The 20,981-nt window shown below is 31.9% G+C and overlaps 1 protein-coding gene across 8 annotated transcripts in view; it reads left to right on the top strand.

The window, feature by feature from the left end:
• LOC143233924 (tyrosine-protein phosphatase non-receptor type 3-like) overlaps positions 1 to 20,981 on the top strand; it is a 66,775-nt gene that overhangs the window by 7,933 nt on the left and 37,861 nt on the right. For all 8 annotated transcript variants that reach the window (XM_076470820.1, XM_076470818.1, XM_076470815.1 and 5 more), the window contains exons 2-4: positions 7,929 to 8,009; positions 13,682 to 13,825; positions 14,964 to 15,033. In XM_076470820.1, the coding sequence (XP_076326935.1) occupies positions 7,929 to 8,009; positions 13,682 to 13,825; positions 14,964 to 15,033 (295 nt within the window). The remainder of the gene's footprint in view (positions 1 to 7,928; positions 8,010 to 13,681; positions 13,826 to 14,963; positions 15,034 to 20,981) is intronic.

The following is a 20,981-nucleotide window of genomic DNA, read 5'->3' as shown; positions in this document are numbered from 1 at the left end:
AGAAAGTTGTATTTATGGAAGAACTGTGATAAACTGTCATAAACTTAGTAGAACGACGGCTTGTCAGTTGCGTATATTTATGGGTCTAAATTCTTTACAGTAGGTGTCTGTGATTTATTAACGATAAACAATGAACGAACAGCACACAATCCATTTGTTTTAAAATAAAATATATATTAAAACTGGTTCAATTACTTTAAATGCAATTGAAAAGAAACATTATTATTCTATACTCTTTTATTGTAATATAATCTGTGATATTTCACTTAGAAATCGCCATTATACTATCTCTATCGCTAAGCTCACAAGTATGCAGTATACATCTCTCTAAAGATATCTTCGTTGGAACTATCAGGTCATTCCTTAAGTAATATCTGATTTTAGGTTAAAAAAAATAATTACTTCCTGTCAACGATTGACAAGCTTCTGAATGCCACTTCTATTATATTTTTCGGGTTTGGAGAAAAATAATGTAGAGAGGGTAGTTTTGATTTCTTCGTGTGTTCCAAGCTCTTTTTCATCCAGATAGTTCTACAAACTTCGGATTAAATGGTAATCACATGGAGCAAGGCCTGGAGAATAAGGAGGATGTGGACCATTTTCTCAGTCTAGCTCTTCGATTTTTAGCATATGTGATCCTTGCTGTATGGGGCCTGCATTATCCTGGTGTAACACACTTTTATGATTGATCAAAGTAGGCCTCTTTTCTTTCAGTGCAATATTCAAACGCTCTAAATGTCAACAATAGACGACTAATGTAACTGTTGCATTAAGTGGCAGAAACTTGAAGTGGATCACACCAACAATATCCCACCAAATGCTTAACAAGACTTTCCTAGTGTGGAGGTTCATTTTGGGCTGTCCTTTAGCCGTTTTACCTGTACTGAATCATTGGCTGCGGTGCTTTTTCATCTCCAGTCACTAACCAGTCCTAAAAAGGTTAGTTACGTTCACGAGAGTGCAGAGAAGTGCAAATGCCTACTCTTGCTCTAAAATTGGCTTATGTCTAATCATGGGAGACCCATTTTTTAAGTTTTGACACCTTCCCAAGCTGTTGCAGATGACGGTGAACTGTTGAGTGGGTTGAATTAAGTTTCTGTTCTAGTTCTTTAATTGTTCCAGCACAATCTTCATCAAGTGCAGCCAGCAGAAAGTCATCATTAAACTCAACAGGACAACCTGAACATGGCGCAACACATAAGCTGTAGTCATCTCATCTGAATTTCCAAAACCAACTTCGACATTTTCTTTCACTGAGCGATCCCACACCATAAACATCTTGAATGTTTTGTGTAGTTTCTACTGCACTATTGCCTTTTTTAAACTCATAAAGCATTATCCTCAGACAGATCCATCTTCATAATGGTTTATTTGCTTAATGATCTGAAAAAGTAGAGTTGGGTTACTTTCTTTTATTTATATGAACATTTTTACACACGTTCTACAACATATTTTAATCATTAAAGACTTTTACAAAGACAGAAATGATGATGCACTTTCTGTGTTAAATGTTCGGACATTATTTATGGGATGACCTGATAACTTACTTGAACTACATTGTAGATGCGTATTTACAAATAGTTCGTATGAGATCTAGAATTTCCATCACTTTATCAGATATTATGACGCAATGCTACTCGAGAAAAATTTAGAATGTTCTAGTAACATGACGGAATAATACAAGTGCCAATTCACAACAATTGAATTACATTTAATTACGTTTAATTCGCACATGTACGTCACAAACTTTCAATGAAATATCGCTTATAAAAATAGCTAAATTTAACGCTCGTGCTATACTTAAAGTATCTAAATCATAATATTTGAACTATACGTAAAATAACAAAATCATAACATTGGCATTTAACTTAAACAGACGTGTATATCTAACATTACATAGCTACGAGCATAAACTAAACAATCTTCATACACACATTGTGAAATATGTTTGTATACATATATAGCTCAATAGATAAATATAGTATTCATATGATAGATAAAGTGTTAAACATTCTATGCTTTTTTTGACTGTTTTCAACTTTTACAATATATGACAACTTGTGGAATCTTTTTTTTTACGTCTTGGGAATGTTCCTTGTTGTACCATAAACATTAAGAACAATGGCTAAAAGTTCCATAATACAAAACTCAATAAACGGATAAAACACACCAATAAAGTTTCTTTGGACATTCATTAAATTTAATTTCTCGCACCATCATACAATGTTGTCTGTCATTCACTCAGTAGACACTAAATTAGTGTCACATAAGGGATACTTGACGTTCAATTTGTAGTGTCATGACGTCAATAAAACGTGCACGAGCCACGAATCAAGAGAAGAACTGCGGCTTTGCTATGAGAAAACACACACACACTCTTTCCATTTTATGACATGATTCGTATCAATAACATGTATAAGGCACAGCAGGTTTACTTCTTTCCACTTGTGAGAATAATCTTCACGTTCTTCTAACTTAATAGTTTGTTTGATTGTTTGTTTAGAATTAAGCACAGAGCTACAAAATATGATATCCGTGCTTTGCCCATCAGGGGTATCGAAATCCGGTTTTTAGCGATGGGAGTACGCTGATATACCGCTGTGCCACTGAGCGCTAAAGGAAAGAGAATGATTTGTTTTACCAATAAAGCCTTCATTACAACAGCAAGGGATTTCATATGTACCCCGTTTTTTATCGTACATATCGTTGACAGACATTAAAACTCAGCTGAAAGCTGATACTGTTGCTTTGCATATAAAAACTGTTACGTAGGACTTTATTTCTAAATTTTAAGTACACTAGAAAATTATATCTATTGTACCTATTCGACGAAGAGGAAGGCTAGGCATGACCTGAAACTGGTATTGCAACCAAACCGAACTATATTTGTGAAGCCTCTCGGTGGCACAGCGGCATGTCTGTGGACTTACAAGGTTAGAGACCGGATTTCGATACCTGTGATGGATAGTGCACAAATATCCCATTGTGTAGGTGTGTACCTAACTTGAAACAAACATAAAAGTGTTTTTGTTTTTGTTTTTTAAATTGGAGCTCGTCTGCAAATATTGAGGGAATTATTTTGTTATTGATATCTTGTTAAATACAAATTATTTTGTTATTGATATCTTGTTAAATACAAATTATTTTGTTATTGATACCTTGTTAAATATAAATTATACAAGTTATTTTGTTATTATACCTTGTTAAATACAAATTATACAAATTATTTTGTTATTGATACCTTGTTAAATACAAATTATACAAACTATTTTCTTATTGATACCTTGTTAAATACAAATTATACAAATTATTTTGTTATTGATACCTTGTTAAATACAAATTATATAAATTATTTTGTTATTGATACCTTGTTAAATACAAATTATACAAACTATTTTGTTATTGATACCTTGTTAAATACAAATTATACAAACTATTTTCTTATTGATACCTTGTTAAATACAAATTATACAAATTATTTTGTTATTGATACCTTGTTAAATACAAATTATACAAATTATTTTGTTCTTGATACCTTGTTAAATACAAATTATACAAATTATTTTGTCATTGATACCTTGTTAAATACAAATTATACAAACTATTTTCTAATATATTGATACCTTGTTAAATACAAATTATACAAACTCTTTTGTTATTGATACCTTGTTAGATACAAATTATACAAATTATTTTGTTATTGATACCTTGTTAAATACAAATTATACAAATTATTTTGTTATTGATACCTTGTTAAATACAAATTATACAAACTATTTTCTTATTGATGCCTTATTAAATACAAATTATACAAACTATTTTGTTATTGATACCTTGTTAAATACAAATTATACAAATTATTTTGTTACTGATACCTTGTTAAATACAAATTATACAAACTATTTTCTTATTGATACCTTGTTAAATACAAATTATACAAACTATTTTGTTATTGATACCTTGTTAAATACAAATTATACAAATTATTTTGTTATTGATACCTTGTTAAATACAAATTATACAAATTATTTTGTTATTGATACCTTGTTAAATGCAAATTATACAAACTATTTTCTTATTGATATCTTGTTAAATACAAATTAGCTCTTGCATTTTTTTTCAGAGTTATTATATATAAAAATAGATAGACGCATACACTAAGCAAAAGAAAAATAGGACATAATCTGAATTTATAATATTGTAGATACGTTAATGCAAAACCTTTGTTATGAAATAATGTCATCCAACCCTTCTCAGTTGATTATTATGCAAATGAGACATCAGTTGCGTGATTTGAAATGCAAATGACTGGTCATGTAGTCACCTCTAGATTCATACAATTTTTTTTAAAAGTATTCCAATTAATTATGAAATGTGTATCGATATTAAAGAAGACATTCAGACGTACCATTAAGTGAAGAATCAGGGGTCGAGTGAATGCCAGCTGATACAAAAGGCTATTGCGAATTAGTTACACACCTTTCAAGATGTTATTACCATGATATGAAATCGCTTCTTAGCCCATAGTATAGGCACTCACACACATGAGCAAAGGAAGTCCAACATCTACAACATAAGTAGCTTGTTTGTTTGTTTTGAATTTCGTGCAAAGCTACTCGAGGGCTATCTGCGCTAGCCGTCCCTAATTTAGTAGTGTAAGACTAGAGGAAAGGCAGCTAGTCATCACCACCCACCGTCAACTCTTGGACTACTCTTTTACCAACAAACAGTGGGATTGACCGTAACATTATAACGCCCCCACAGCTGAAAGGGCGAGCATATTTAGTGCGACTGGGATTCGAATCCATGACACTCGTATTGCGAGTTGAACGCCTTAACACACTTTGCCATGCCGGGCCACATAAGTAGCCAATCACTGTCTGTTAATCTTTGGCTCTATGAAAGCATAACTGCTCTAAGACCAACTTGATAGATGTATTCCAGTCACAACAAGGAAAAAAATATCTCACTTGACATGGTGTAAAATACACACAAGGAATCAACTACTCTAAAAGAATATTTTAATAGTCATTTGTTTTGTCGTTGTAAATACAAAGGTAAATAATGGGCTCTCTGTGCTTTGCTCACCACTAGTATCGAAACCTGGTCCTTAGTGTTATAAGTCGTCTTACCCACTGCTGAGTCTCTGGAGGCATTTTACAGTTGGATGAGATAAATAATATGAAAAACGAAGAATCTGAACCAAGTCCAGTTCCTCATCATACACAAGAGTCTGGTGAGGGCATAATGTGAGCAAAAGTAACTATCGATAAAGGTACCAACCTTAATATACTGCACATTATATGAAGTACATCTTAAGGCTTCTGTTTCTGCGACATGTTGGGTAATTGACCTCAACTTCATATCATATGCTTCAGCATAAATTGATAAGCAATACGAAAAAATAGATAGATATAATTCATTTGTCATTAGAGTAAGATATGCTAGGCGTTTCTCATATTGTAAACTACTGATTTTCCCAGGTGATAATCTCTTGGTTACGCATATAAGTTGTGTTAGTGTCAGGCTTTTGTCGGGCCGGATTCTTTACAGTAGGTGTAAGTGACTGGTTTTAAAATTTTTTTCAAATCAACTCAAACTTATATGACAAAGCTTATTACACCATTAATTATTATAATTGTATCCAATACTTTAAATAACAGTCTCGTATTTATCTAATTCCATACAAGGATTCAGTTACCTCAGAACACTCTTTGACAATACAATTTTTCTCCTTCATTCCTATTATTACAATACAAGCTGTGACACACACTTCACAAATCGCCTATTACGTCTAACTTCACTTTCACTACTTTTATCGGCTATATAATGATATAACAATATTCATTTAAAGCAATGAAAAAGAATTACAAGGTTCATGTAACCTGATGTATATACATAACAACTGAATCGCACGTAAACAAACTAACTGTAACTATAGCTTCTAAAAATAACTTACTCTAACGATCGCATAATAGAAACCAAATACTGCTCTGGTATTAATTTTAAAATGAATATTCATGTATATCTGACAATTAATTATAAGATTTAACCAAAAATAGTTTCAAATTTAAAAAAAGTTTGTAGAATAATTTTCGCAATTAAAAACAAGACAACTGATATTTTTATTTTACTACAAAGTATTTTGATTTAAAATAAATAAACAATAATGGGAGCGCAAATGTCGCCGAGATATCTCATTTAGCAAAACCAACAATGATTTTGTTTTTTTCTCTTACCAAGTCGCATGATTTTTAGTTTTCTGTTATTTTGATCTATAAACGTTATCATGTCATGTAAACTTTTATTCTTTCATATATGTTTAAACGTATTGTTTGAGTAAGCTTTTATAAATTTATTTCCAGTATTAAAAAATATTAGGAAGGAAATTGTGCCTGTGGGATCAAAGCCGTAGCAGCTGTTTTTATATCTTCATTATACAGTGTACGGAAAGAGCATTGTACTCATAAATCAGAGAATAATCAGCATATCAATAAATAACATACTGCGTTTATTCCGTTTCCATTATAAAACAATGAGGTACTCATTAAAAATCAATATTGAATACTCAGAAAACTTATTCTTGTATTTATCAAACCTTATCACTGACGTCATAATAACGTTTTTCTTCGATTCCTGAGTTTTGTCATAAATTCTTTACATATCACTTGAGGATACCTAACACTTCTGTATATGTGGGACCGCCATGTCCAGGTATTTAGAGCGCTCGACTCTCAATCTGAGGGTTGCGAGGTCGAATACCCATCACACTAAACATGCACGACTTTTCAACCATAGGACGTTATAATGCGGCGGTCAATTACATTATTCGTTGGTAAAAAAGTAGCCGAAGAGTTGGCGGTGGGTGGTGATGACTAACTGCTTTCTCTCTAGTTATAAATAATTAAATTATTTTATCAAAGCTTTTCGTTTAGCTAAATAACGACATGGCTTATGAGGTACTACATTAATTACCTAAATAATATAAAGTTTATGTAATAAATTAATTAGCTCATTTTTGTTTTAATGTATAAAATAGGACGTCTAAAATAGGCATCAGGCATATTATATTGTTACATAATTATGTTTTATACTATTATCATTTATTTGTTATACTTAATTAACAACATAACAGAATAATGTACTCTAGTTAACGAATGCAACATATAATCTAAATAATATATCGTATGTCTACATAAATATTTCACACAAAGTTTCCTATCGGGATTAAACCATTATATGAATTATGAATTCATTTAGTTGAATAACAATCGGATACGTACAATATATAACGGTTAAATAAACATATAGACTCAGTAGCAATTTATCAAAGCTATATAGTAACAATACCAATTGTGGTAAGATATTAAATAGTCTTTTACTTAAAAAATATAGTAATTATTTTTACACCTGCTTACCTGCATATACTTACAGTAGTTTTGCATGTAATTTTGATACGTAGTATTTTTTTGTATGTTGTAAACTTATTTGATTCTGTTCTATCTTTCAAATTTTCGTCTTCAATAAAATTATTACATTCTTTTCAAACTTATTCGCACAATGAGAATAAACTGTTCGTATTTAGGTCAAATCTGAAATGTGTTAAATTTACTACACTTAAAATAAACTAACGATATCTCTCTCAGCCGAAAGAAACAACACTAAAACCATTTACATGCGTAGCAATGAATAAGCATTAATCTAATACTAGAAATTTCTACTGTGTAAACTGAGAGAGAGAGCTAATTTCATCCGTTTCTTTGTCCTGTTAAATGATGATTGAAATTATCATTTAGTGTTTGCACATTAAATAAGTAGCATGTACCAGTGTTTTATTGAATTGTAAGTTTCTTACATGCTTTAAGAACATTATAATAATGTACAGTATCTAATTACACTTTTTATTATTTACTGAAACGTTTATGTAGACACATCAAGAAAATAATGATGGTATAGTGTCAGTGAAGATGAAAGCTGACAGTCAGCGGTTATTTGGCTTTAAGTTTAAGGTAAGTAAAATCAAGTTTCATAATTTATATGAATTAGTATTAAACGTGTTGTTTACGCACCATATAATATTTATATATCAAGACGAACACGATTCGATATATTGTTTCATCCTTCTTTAGTTAGTTTATACCTTTATTCAAGTATTTGTTTCCTAATTTCCATGTAGTTAATTAATTATAATGTAATTGATAACGCTGTTTATTCCTTTTACACAGGTAAAGGTTACACATTTCAACCATTTTTCTTAAGTCGGAAGCAAAATATCATGTTTGCTTATATAATTTTTAAAAAAGTAACCTTTTGAAAGAAGTATGACAAAGATCAGTACAGCTAACTTGTATGAGAATTGTGTATAAATTAGTGGTTGAAGTATATAACCCAAGAACATGTGGAATATGTAGCTAAGTGTTTTTTCTTGATTATAAAAGCGAGTACTGAAAACACGGAATTTTCTTTCTTTTGTCTTGGAAAAAAATTATTCATTACCTTAGCAGTCAATCAACGTTAATGGGAAGCGTTAGATTATCACTCCATTCACAAACATATCATTGTGAATACTTTTTTTATTACGTAACTGCTCACTTGTGCTTGTTTTTTCCGTTTGCAGCCTGTGCTTAAAATTACTCTTTTCACTATACTTCTGGAATCTACACTTTTTCGAATACTTTAAACATATCTCTCGAATTTTAAGGTACCTTAGTGTAATAGCTGAATTTATTTTGAAGATGATTTCTCCCCCGACTGCCCTCTTGTGCCTGTAACATCTGATATTCAGGATTATAGTCATGCACTGAAACCTCCTAGAGCTTACAATGAAAAAGAGAAAGCTAAGCTTGAAGTGAGGATTCAGAAACGACAAGGACTCTTTTAGAACAAAACATTCAACTAACAATATTGACAATTCTAATCTCATTCTTGTTTCGTTCTCCATACCAGGCTCAGCATGATCAGGTGATCAGGGCGCTCGACTTGCGATCTAAAGATCGCTGTTTTCAATCCCCGTCACACCAAACGTGCTCGCCTTTCAGCTTCAGGGGTGTTATAATGTGACGATCAATCCAAATATTCGTTGGTAAAATAGTAACTCAAGAATTAAGAGTGGTTGGTGATGACTAGCTGCCTTCTATCTAGACTTATACTGCTAAATCAGGGACAGCTAGCGCAGATAGCTCTCGTGTTGCTTTGTGCAAAATTTTAAAAAACAAAACAAACAATTCTTCACACTGAAATGTCGATAAGTTGTTACATGACCTCCAGTTGTTAATTTCCTTAGTCTGAAGTATGAGTCGGCAGGGAAGAGTGATAGTGATGTCGGGCAGCTTGAACTTCCCGAAACCTACCAAGTGCTCTCTGTACAAAAATACATGTTAACAAGCTTAGACACCGCAAGACGCAAGTTTGAATCACCAATGGCTAAGTTGTGTGACAGGCGTATCAGGCGCAGTTTGATGAGAAATATTGCGACGCCATCAGAAGAAGTATCCAGGATCTCGTCACGATCCAATTGATTTTGAAGTTACTCAATAGTTTTATAGGCCGGCAAGGTACACTAGTGTTGCCTAGAGACTGCGTCTGATAGTTGACAAGTAAGGTTGAATGTAATGATAACGGATTTCCTAAGCGTCACCACAATGATGCACAGTCAAGGCGCATTACGTCATTCTTCATAATAAGTTGCACAAAAATGTTACCACATTCGTCAGGATCCAGTTTTCTCCAACCTTATAAACAAAGGAATGGCTCGAAACATCAAGACAAAAGCTTTCTCCTAATGTCCACACCTTGTCAGCTGCACAGCAGAAGTAACACTGACAGAATCACCATTCAGATATAGTTATGAGTTAGTGTATCAGATGAGCCGACCACTCGGAAAATAATAAAATGTGTCCCCACGTCCGTCGTTATCAACAGACACGGATAGGTTTTGGTAAGACATGAAGAATAACTTTCATCAAAATCTGATCATTATAATTCAGTTATAGAGCATAAACTAGTGTGAAAAGTCGGTTTTAATCTTAACAGATACAATTTTTGGATTTTCGTAGCCTTCCTCTGACTTTGACCCTCCAAAATTTAATCATTTATAAGTTGGGTCATAATCCAAATGTAAACCGTTTTCAGAAATGTTTCTACCACACACTTAGGGGTGGAAACATAATGTTAGGCCCGTTGTTTAATTTAAACATCCTTGAATGAGTGTTATTCCTAAAGACATGAGAAATAAAAAAGACTGATAAAAGATAATAGAGAATAAATTGGCTTGTCTAAATGAAAACTTTATTTAGTTCATGTCTATTACGTCTCGGACAGAAGGCCTTCGACAAACAGAAAAGACAATGTCGCAATATATACGATACACTATGTGATAAGCGGTTGATTACTTTGCAGTCAGTATAGTTACTCTTTTTGAAAAAAAATCAATTACTGAAAAAGTGGCCTTTTCTGATTCTATCGATATGAAATGGTGTTTCACATTAGGATGTAGAGGGAGTGATCATGGCATTTAATCTTTTATTACTAGCTGACCTTTTTGTCTATAACGGGTTGAGATGACTTCGAGTTTTCAGTTCTAATCTTTGCTTCATAAAGCCACGATTCTTGACCACTGGGTATATTTTTATGATTTATGAAGCCTGGCTAAAATCTTACTGTGACCTCGATGGTGGCTTCTTAGTGGACTGTGATGACCTAGTCCTAATAGCAAGTGAGAAGTTTAAAAACGATAAAAGATTCAGTCTTGGAGACAAGATCAGTCAATGGTTTGGGGAGACGAAGCCTCTAACTTAATGAAACAAACTAGAAGGACTGCAATAGTTACTATCTCAAACCTGATCTCTTTGACAACCGTGGCCAACATCCTCACCAGTAAAGCTTGTCCTAAAGCATGGTAACACCGCTACTATCATAGCGAAATAACGTGTTTTTATCTCAAATATGTACACACAACTGTGGACCACAGAACTACTTTTCTGAATCTCTGACACCAAACTGGATTCAAGAAGTGCTTATGTCAGAAAACTTTAAGGAATAACACACAGTGGGCACTTCTGGAGTGAAAGCAGCTTTAACTCAATCAAAAACACTACAGGAAGCTCTAAAAAACATCCCAGAAGAACCGACTGAAACAATTCTGAGAGACGGATAAGCCTGGAAATGGAAGTTTATGTAAGCTTTTCATCTGTTAATTTACTTTTAAGCACACAACTTAGCCATTTCACAAGCAAAGTTGGACTGCTGACATGGTCGTATTTTATCAATTTTCAAAGTCATCTTTATGTATACTGTATAGTGAGAAAAGGAAATGTTTACACTGTTTTACATATATATTTATAAAAATTAACAGGGTATTAGAGATAAACAATGTCCCCACGAGTACTAGCAGCTGTTTTATGCATCTTAGCCTATTGATTGAGAAACTACATAGGTTTTGATCTTCTTACATTCCTTTAAGAAGTAAACTGTATATTGTATAAGCTTTTCTCTTCAGAAATCTGTATGTTCTAGCCCTACTTGTAATGTACTGTTTTTTATATTAGTATTCGTAATCGAATAGTTTTTGTTCGTTTAGTTTAGTTTAAACTATTTCATCACATTTGTTTTAAGCTTGCTGTGTTTGTTTTAATTTGAAAGCATTAAGTTCTTAATATTTAATATATTAGTTACTTGTTCTTAATTTTATTTTGAGCTAAAATTTTATGTTTATGGATTAAGTTCAATTTTCATCTCGTTTTTAAAATTCATTCTCTATTTTTAATTATTCTCTAAATTGTTTATGTTTTATATTTTTTGTATTTTTGGTTACACTCTACTTTTTAATTTACTATGGGTTGCTTTGAATTATTTGTAACAGCTAAAACTTTTAAGTTCTTTTAAATTTGTGATTCGTTGATTTTTCATGCGTAAATTAAAAATGTGATTTTGTGAAATGTGCTTGGTTTAATATTCAATGTTTCACTGAACTTGCTAGTATAGTGATTTTATGTTATGATTTTATTTTATTTTTGTACTGTAGGTTTGCTTTTCAGTTGTAAATTTTAAATTATATTTTTCTTTATTAACTGCCTTTTTCAAGCTTGATTTTATTTCTACATCATTTGTTTTAACTTGTGTATTTTGCATTTTGCTTTCACAGGTTGCTGGAGTTTTTGTTTTAATTCTTTTGTCAGTTTTGTGTCGGTTTCACTCGAAAAAAACGATCACAATATTTTGCAAACTACAACTCTATTTGTAATTCAACAGTTAATGTTAATTTAAAAGTTAAGGGTGAGAACGCTCTCAATTGATAAAATATAAACTTTTCCTACCTGGAACAACGTTGAACATAATTAGTTTATAATGTATCTTTACACGTATATACTTGCGTAAGTTGTTTCTTTTTTAATTTTCCACTCATCTTCTGCATGCTCTTGATTATACCTGTTAATTAGATGTAAAACTTTCACAAACATTTGCTGATTCTTTTACACGGGAAAAGATTACATAGTGCAGTCTTTGTTCATAAATCCTAAGCTAATATGAATGTTTCAGTACGAACTTTTTGGCTTAGAAATGTGTGTAAATTGACCACTTGTGAAATATGTTACCTGGATTTTACATGACTCTAAGCGACGAGCCTTCACATAAGTCTGTTTCCTTAGTCTTTTGTTTTGGGTCTTCGTTCCATTACAGGATTAATGGCTCACTCCCCGTTATCACAAAAACTTACTCCGCATTTTAGGCCCGTATTTGTTCAGTGAGATTAATTAAAGACAAGTTGCACTACTTGACTAAATAAAAGTTACCCAAGCATGGAAGCTGGATACGCCTTTATAACGTCACACAATTAATTATATTATTTATTTACTATTCTTGCATATAAAAACAATAATACTTTGAGTTCTCACTTATTTGAATTCAGAAAGACCACAAATATTTCTGTCTGCTTTTATTTTCAAATTTCCAAAAACATATATATTGATATATAAGCAATTTGTAGTGCATATGTATTTGAGTGAAGAAAATATTTTCCTTTTTGATGTCTATATTTCTAAGAAACAGAAGACAAACCTCATTTAAGGTATTTCAAAATGAAAAAGAAATAATCCAAATAGAAAGTCTGAAGCTTTAAGCAGTTTATTTATTTTTTCTGAATCTCAAAAAATAAAGCGATGTACTATTATCTACCATCTTAGTGATTTATTTCAATCCTCAGCTCAATAAACTCAAAGAGCAATAAAATAAGTATAAAAACTTAGAAGCGTTTAAATATAAAAGACAAATAAGTTAGTGATATATCTTTATGTGTTTATTTAGAAAGATGTATACACACACACACGCACATATATATATATATACGTACTAATAAAATAACGCCTTGTATGACACAATAGACAGGAAATAATATAAACCTAAAAAAATTAAAATAATTAGGAATATTAGATTTTGAGTTTTAGGGAAACGTAAGGTGATAAGATAGAGTACACTGGGACAATAATACTGTACATATGTATTCTGTGGAAATACTTATATTAATTTTAAATTCAGTCAGTTCATGTTACACTGTTTTCTTCTTTATATTAATTTTTCTAGCCAGTTATTTGTCGGTCTGTCTTCTCTCTTTTCTATCAGTTTTTTTTCTTTTCTTTGTTTTATTTTAAACAAAATAGTACCAGGATTTTATTTTGATATGTAGGGGGGATCAGGAGAGAACAGTCCAGTTGTCGTATCAAGTGTTTTGAGGAAATCTCCAGCTGATACTTGTCTACCTCGTTTAAACGAAGGGGATGAGATTTTATCAATTAACAACAACGATGTTCGTGCACTTAAACCAGAACAGGTAAACAGTGAAACATTTGTGCACTTAAACCAGAACAGGTAAACAGTGAAACACTTGTGCACTTAAACCAGAACAGGTAAACACTTTCCTTGAATAAAATGTCTTACTTGATTTTATAATTAAAACGTACACAATACAAAGGTTAATTTTGGACAAATCATGAAAATCAACCAAATCTGTAATAATTACAGTGTCAGTAAGTGAAACAAGTCAAATGTTTTGCACGTTGCTCCTAGAAATTAAGCTTTATGGAAAATATTTTTTTTGGAAATTTCCAAAACACAAGTGCAACCTTTTTCAATGCATTGATTGTAAAGTTGAAGAGAGACAAACGTAAGATTTATATCAATTAATCCACCAGAACTAAATGTGAATCACAAACATGTAGTGAGTGATGTAGCAGTAATTATTCAACAATGAATATAAAACAGAAAAACGTAGAAGTGTAGTGTTAATTATTAAATCATAGTTGAATGCAAAACAAAAACATTGGTGTAGTAGTAATTTATGTCCTCTATAACTCAATGCACAAAAGAAACATGTAGCGGTGTAGTTGTCATTAGTCAACCATAACTGAACCTGAAACAGACATGAAGTAGTGTACGTAACAGCGGTTGTGAAAAACACATTAATGATTTAATAAACGCACATTAATATTACACAGATATATAAACCGCATTATATGAAACTTATCAAGTACATCTGAATGTCATAGTTCTTACTATGATATGACTCTAATAAGTAATTGTCATATCAGTTTCAATTATGAATAGTGTTGCTGTAAACGTAAGATCAGTATTTAAGTTTTTTAGTTTTTAATTTTCTTATCAGCTTGAATAAAAAAAAGTAACAAACTAATTATTTATTTTTTCCTCATGAATTTGTTTAAAACTTTCGAATTTTTGAAAAATTGTCGCAGAAAAACTAAAGATAAAAGCAGTTGTTTTAAGCTTGTGATATATATTGTCAAAACGACTGTTTTGAATACTTGCATAGTTACTCAATTATTATTAACAGGATTTTTTTTATTTCATAATATTTTATTCACTTTATTTTTATTCTATCAGTAATGTATGTTCTCGTTTTAATAATGAGTTAGTTTAACAATAACAAATATTAAATATATTTTGTAACTTAGATCGAAAAGTTAATTCAAGCTGCAGCTGACACAAGAGTCAAAGAGTTGTGTTTGAGAGTCCGGCAAAGAAGTGAGTTTACAAAAGCAAAAACATTTTATTTATTATATGTGTAACTTAAGTTCACTTACGTTAGTTCTTTTATAAAAAAATAGTCGGTTTAAACACAGTATAGATTTTAGTTACAGATAAATTGAATACCCTAATATGAAATCTAAATACAATATACACTTTATTCTTTCACTTGATGTGTTGATCATCACTTAAACCGATATACTAAAGAGAAGGCATTCACCACTATTTCTTGGGTTATTTTTCTCTCGGGAAATAACAGGACGCGAACTATGAGTCTTCGGATTCCCACTCTGAGCACGCTAAAGGCTAGGCCACGTTCAGCAACACAGATTAAAAAGTAATGATCCATATAACATCCCAATTAAAAATTATGATATACATATGTTATTTATGACAGCAGTGGTTTGATACGTTTTACTTCTGTTCATTACAAAACAACACAAAATATCACTTTTTAGGATACAGTTGATATCTAAACGACATTATTTGTCGCCTTTCAGGGTGCAATTGATGTACAAACAACACTTAATGTCACCTGTTAGCCTACAGTTGGTATCTAAACTGCACTAAATTGGCAATGACGACACTTTCCACCATACCTGTTTTGTTTAAATTTTAAGAGCATTTAGTCTTTTTAATTCTATTTGCATTTTTATCTGCTTTTTGAAGAATTTTTAACTTTACCTTTATTAATTTTTACATTTTACAGCGTTTTACTTTGTTTGGCGCAAATAGCCCAATTGTTTTGCGCTTATATACGCTAAAGAACCAACCATCCAATCAACGTCTCTTAGGGTACAGTTGGTGTCTACGCAACATAATAAATTTAATCTTTTAGGATTCCGTTGATATCCAAACGACACCAAATTTTACATAAAATTAAAATGTGTGTAGTTCTAATATGATGTGTCACGACATTTAAGGTATTGATTTGTTGTATTTGATATTGATGAAAATGAATTAAACCAGACCACAGTAACGATCTTATAATTTACAATGTCATTGGTTATCATAAAATCACTAAAAGTGTCACACTAGTATAGCTCATAGACAGTAACAATAAGCTCAATATAGTAGTGTGAATCCAGTCATGACTCACATTACTTCCTTACCTTATGACGATCGTTTAGAAATAAAAGTTTTGGCTGACAACGATATTTTATGCAACAATTGGCGGCAAAACTCCTTGTTACAATAGGAAACATTTATAAGAGTAGAGTAAGATACAAGCTAGCACAATGTGGAATCAATAAATGTACAGCTTTTTGAAAACTATTGCTGAGAAGACATAACTAAATAAAGTATAGTATTCGAGCCCAGTGCTACTAGATAAAGACGTTTGTTCTGCACATACGAGTTAAATTGCAAACATTCAAATTACAGTTTTTTCGGTAGTGAAGCTGAGAATGCAATCATAATAAACATCGACAACAAAACATAGTAGGGATCACACAAGTTTGTGGTAACACCTAAGCCAATGACTTTGGTAATATATTTAAAAGTGATGGTACCATAACTACTGATACGTACGTGTCAAGTTTGATCCATAGCATCATTTTTTTAGGGAACACGATCCATCGATTAGGCCTCAATCTTCCAGCAAAATAATGATATCGAGTGTACAGAGAATATGGTGAAGAGATATACATAAACCGTAAATATGCCAATGGAACATTCTCAACCAGATGAATAAGTTATTTAGGTTGTATGACCCTATGTTAAAAAATAAATTTTGACAGCCAAAAGGAAACCAAACAGCTTGGCTAAACTGTGGGGAGTAATTCAGCATGTTTGAAAATATTCCACAATCTACATAAACCGTATGGTAGTGAAGAAAACAAGGTGTGATACTCTACTTAAAGCACACAAAATACATACATTGCGCAACGTATTTACCTCTTTTGTGTATTTTATTTGGCAATGTTTTGTATGTGTATTGCTTATGTTTCCGTATTTATGCTTAACACTATGTATAGTGTTATTGTTAAAGTCATATAATAAAAATACAATTTCAAATTGAAATCTAAAAACATATAAGCTACGTTATTAGTTCTGAATAATGTCAGTTTTATCAGCTCCACGGCAAGTTGATGACACGAATTTCGAACTTTTAACAACTTGATACATTTTCCAACAGTTTAACTGGCTTACTATCAATCTGTCTTTGTAAAGACAAAAAAAAGTTACAAAATCTAACATGGCGAGACATGATGTACGAGTCCTTGTGACGAAGTGTAAAACAATCTCCAAAGTTACTACGTGGTTATAAATTAATGTAGTCGTTTCATGAATTTTGATGATTCAAGATATGTTTATACCGCTTTAAAAACGTAATAATTCTATTTGGTGATCGAATTTGCTTGAGATAACAAACTAACCAGTTCATATAAGTTGTGATTTAGCAATAACAGCAAAACGTATCAGATATTTTGAATCAATATATTTCGTGTCTGCATTAATTAAAAAATGTGGGCTGGTAGTATCATTTATAATTAACAAACTCTAAAAGGAGTTAAGTTTTTCGACTGAGGTTTATCAGATAGTAATAGTGGTAAGAGTCACTTTTGGGTTATAACCTTCTCATTCGTTACAGAATCTGTAAAACTATACGTGTATGTAACTGTATTTTTAGAGAAAGCTAAGGATGATACATACCATACAACGCAGATGATTGAATTTTATATCAGTGTAATGTCAGGTATTAAATATTATAAAAGTGTAAATGCCCATATTATTATTACTTTCCGGGTAGTAAAATAAGTAAAAGTTTGCATTAGATTTTATCTCTGTACAAAAAAACAATAATATTATTTTAAACTTTGACTACTGGTTTACATTTTAAGTATACGAGGTTTAAGGCGTATTCTGTTTATGGGCTAGCAAAATTATATATAATTATTTCACTTTTTATGATTTGTTTCACGCATATGCTCTAGCCGTACGTAGATTTATTTTAAAGGACAACTACATTCAAATATTTGCTGTGTCTATTGCAGGGAATCAAACTCCGGATTTTAAGTTAGTATGTCCTTAAACGTATCTCTGATGCAAAGGGGACCCGTACGAGAATCAAATGTTTTTTTTTCTTTATTACCCAACACTGGTACAGTGGTTAGTCATGGATTTACAACGCTAAAATGAGAGGTTCGATTCAACTCGGTGAGCTTAGGAGATAACCCGATGTGGCTTTGCTACACGAAAACACATGAATGCTTTCTCTTATTAACTGCATTACTTATACTATTATAATTATTAAACGTTAAATAAGTTTCATAATAATCGCTTAGTTTTATATACTTCCCCTCATTCGACTCTTAAACTATTATTTTATTTGATTCTATGGACTAAATAGCGAATTTTAGTAGGTTTATTTTTTTACTGTTTTTTTTTAACCTGTCACATTTTATAATCATATGAATGCATTAAAATTTCTGCCTACAAAGTCTGTTATGAACCTGCTGTCATATCGCCTTACTGAAATGTATTGTTTGTTTGCTTGTTGTCGCAGGACAGATTATGAAAATTGATTTTATTGAAAGTTAACTTAAACGAAAGAAGGAGAAAGTATGGACAAAAAACAATAAATATATTTTTTCTAGTGTCAAAGTTAACAATAAATATTTTAATTCGAACGGTTTTAAGAGTGCGTGGTCGTGATCACTGTTTGTATGTTGGAAAGCAACTATACAATGAACTTTCTGCGCTGTACCTATCGAAACTTGGTTTTTAGCATTATGAGCCTTCATACTTACTGGATGAACACTGATGGACTATTAACTAGCGACTACATTTTCTTATAAATGAATTACAGCATGTTTTGATTTTTTTTTTTTTTTTTTTTGCATAAGGCTCCTAAGGTACCAAGCTGAGATAGCATGGTGCTCAGCAGCGAATTTCAGGGTCGCCTGTTCGCATTGTTACAATATTATGCTCTGTAATTCGAGGCTCTATGTACATTGTGTTTGATTGCTTGCGTTTTAATTTCGCGCAAAGTTACACGACTGCTCTATGCGCTAGCCGTCCCTAATTTAGCAGTAAACGGTTACAGAAAAGCAGCTAGTCATCGCCACCCACCGCCAACTATTGGGCTACATTTTTATCAACGAATAGTAGGGTTAACCGTCACATAATAACGTCCTCACGGCTGAAATGGTGAACACGTTTGGTACAACAGGAGTTCGAATCCGCTACCCTCGGGTTACGAGTCGAGCGCACAAACCACATGGCCATGCCAGCACGTTATGTGCGTTATCATAATGATAGTCCAATGAAACTCTTCATAAACTAGCCCAAAAGTTAACGATGGTTGTTGTTGATTAGCTTCATTCTTTACAGATCATGAGTTCTTCCATAGCTTTGCGTGGATATCAAAATAAACGAACTTATTATTATTAACAGATGAGGAAAGTAACTATGACTTTCATTTTAATCCTAAGCCATGAATAATATTGTCGGGCTGATGATGGTAGAACCATGATTTGAAACATGATGGAATTATGTATGCCTCACATTACTTTCCATGGACGCATTAGAACAGCGACAGTAAACAGTGTTGTTCTATTCAAATAGCTGAACTGGTTCTTGTAGTGACGAGTGTATTTAGCTGTCAGCCCACCATTTGGTTAATTGTTCAAAATTAAAAACGGCGCCAACTGAATTCTAGGGAGGTCTCTGATCTTGCCGATTACCCCATATGCGCGTAAACGCCATTCAAATTGAAAATCCCTATTCCAGTTTTACTGTCCACAGCTGAGACAGCAGCAAATCTACAGGTTTAGAACGTAAAGATAAGGGGCTCAATTCCCCTCTATGGACTTAGTAGATAGCCCGATATATTTCTGCTATAAGAAAAACACATGCACACACACTCATTCTATTAGGAACAATAAATTTCAAATTTATATTTTCTTGAATTTGAATATTTTAAACACAACACTTTGGACTTGTTCATACTGTCATGTAAAATTGTTAAAATACTTAAAATATAAAGATAAAAGTTAGCAACATTTTATTAAGGTAAAACATTTTTGAGTAATTGAGAACATTGTTCAAAGTTTCCACACCTCTTTTACTTTAGTTGTTAATAAGGAATTTTTCATGTTGAATATGAAAGAAACTTAGAGGAGTGAGGATTTTTTAAAGTGATAATTGAAATCATGTAAAAACGATAAGTTAATCAATTATTTTGGGAAACAGTTGCAGTAAAAACTATATTCTTTGTTTCTTTCTTGTTTGATACGGCTAGGTAGTTTGGCTACTCGACTCACAACCTGAAGGTCGCTAATTCGAATCCCCATCACACCAAGCTAGCTCGCCCTTTTAGTTCTTTGAAAAAAGAGTAGTCCAAGAGTTTGCGTTGGGTGGTGATGACTAGCTGTTTTTCTTTAGTCTTACATTACTAAATTAGGAACGGCTAGTGCAGGTAGCCTTGGTATAGCTTTAAATTAATAAAAAATAAATTAATTTTATTGGTTTGTCAATTCATCAATAGAGTCATCCATGTATTGATTTTGTTAAGTCCTTCTTTGCGTTGATTCGTTTACCCGGAAAATTTAGGATTTTCAATTATTATATTTACAAAAAAACAAACAAATGAATTTAGAAATGAGTTTATTGCGTTTTCTTACACACGAAAATCCCACGTTGGTACAAAATAAATCTACGGATTTACAACGCTAAAATCATGGGTTCGATTCCCCTCGGTGGACTCAGCAGATAGCCTGAAGTGGCTATGCTATAACGAATCAAAACACACATATACACGAACCTGAAAAGTATGTGAAAAAAATATATATGCATTTATTGTAATATATATGTGTAGTTGTATGTATGTGATTATAAAAAAATATATATTATTATTTAAAGTGAGAAAAATACCCCACTTTCTACAATAAAACAATTTTCTTGGGCTGAAACTTTATGTGTAGCTAAATATTGTTAAAATG

This window comes from Tachypleus tridentatus, chromosome 12, assembly GCF_004210375.1.
Source record: "Tachypleus tridentatus isolate NWPU-2018 chromosome 12, ASM421037v1, whole genome shotgun sequence".
Classification (NCBI taxonomy): Eukaryota; Metazoa; Arthropoda; class Merostomata; order Xiphosura; family Limulidae; genus Tachypleus; species Tachypleus tridentatus.
The sequence above is the reverse complement of the archived record's forward strand: the minus strand, read 5'-3'. Positions and strand labels throughout refer to the sequence as shown.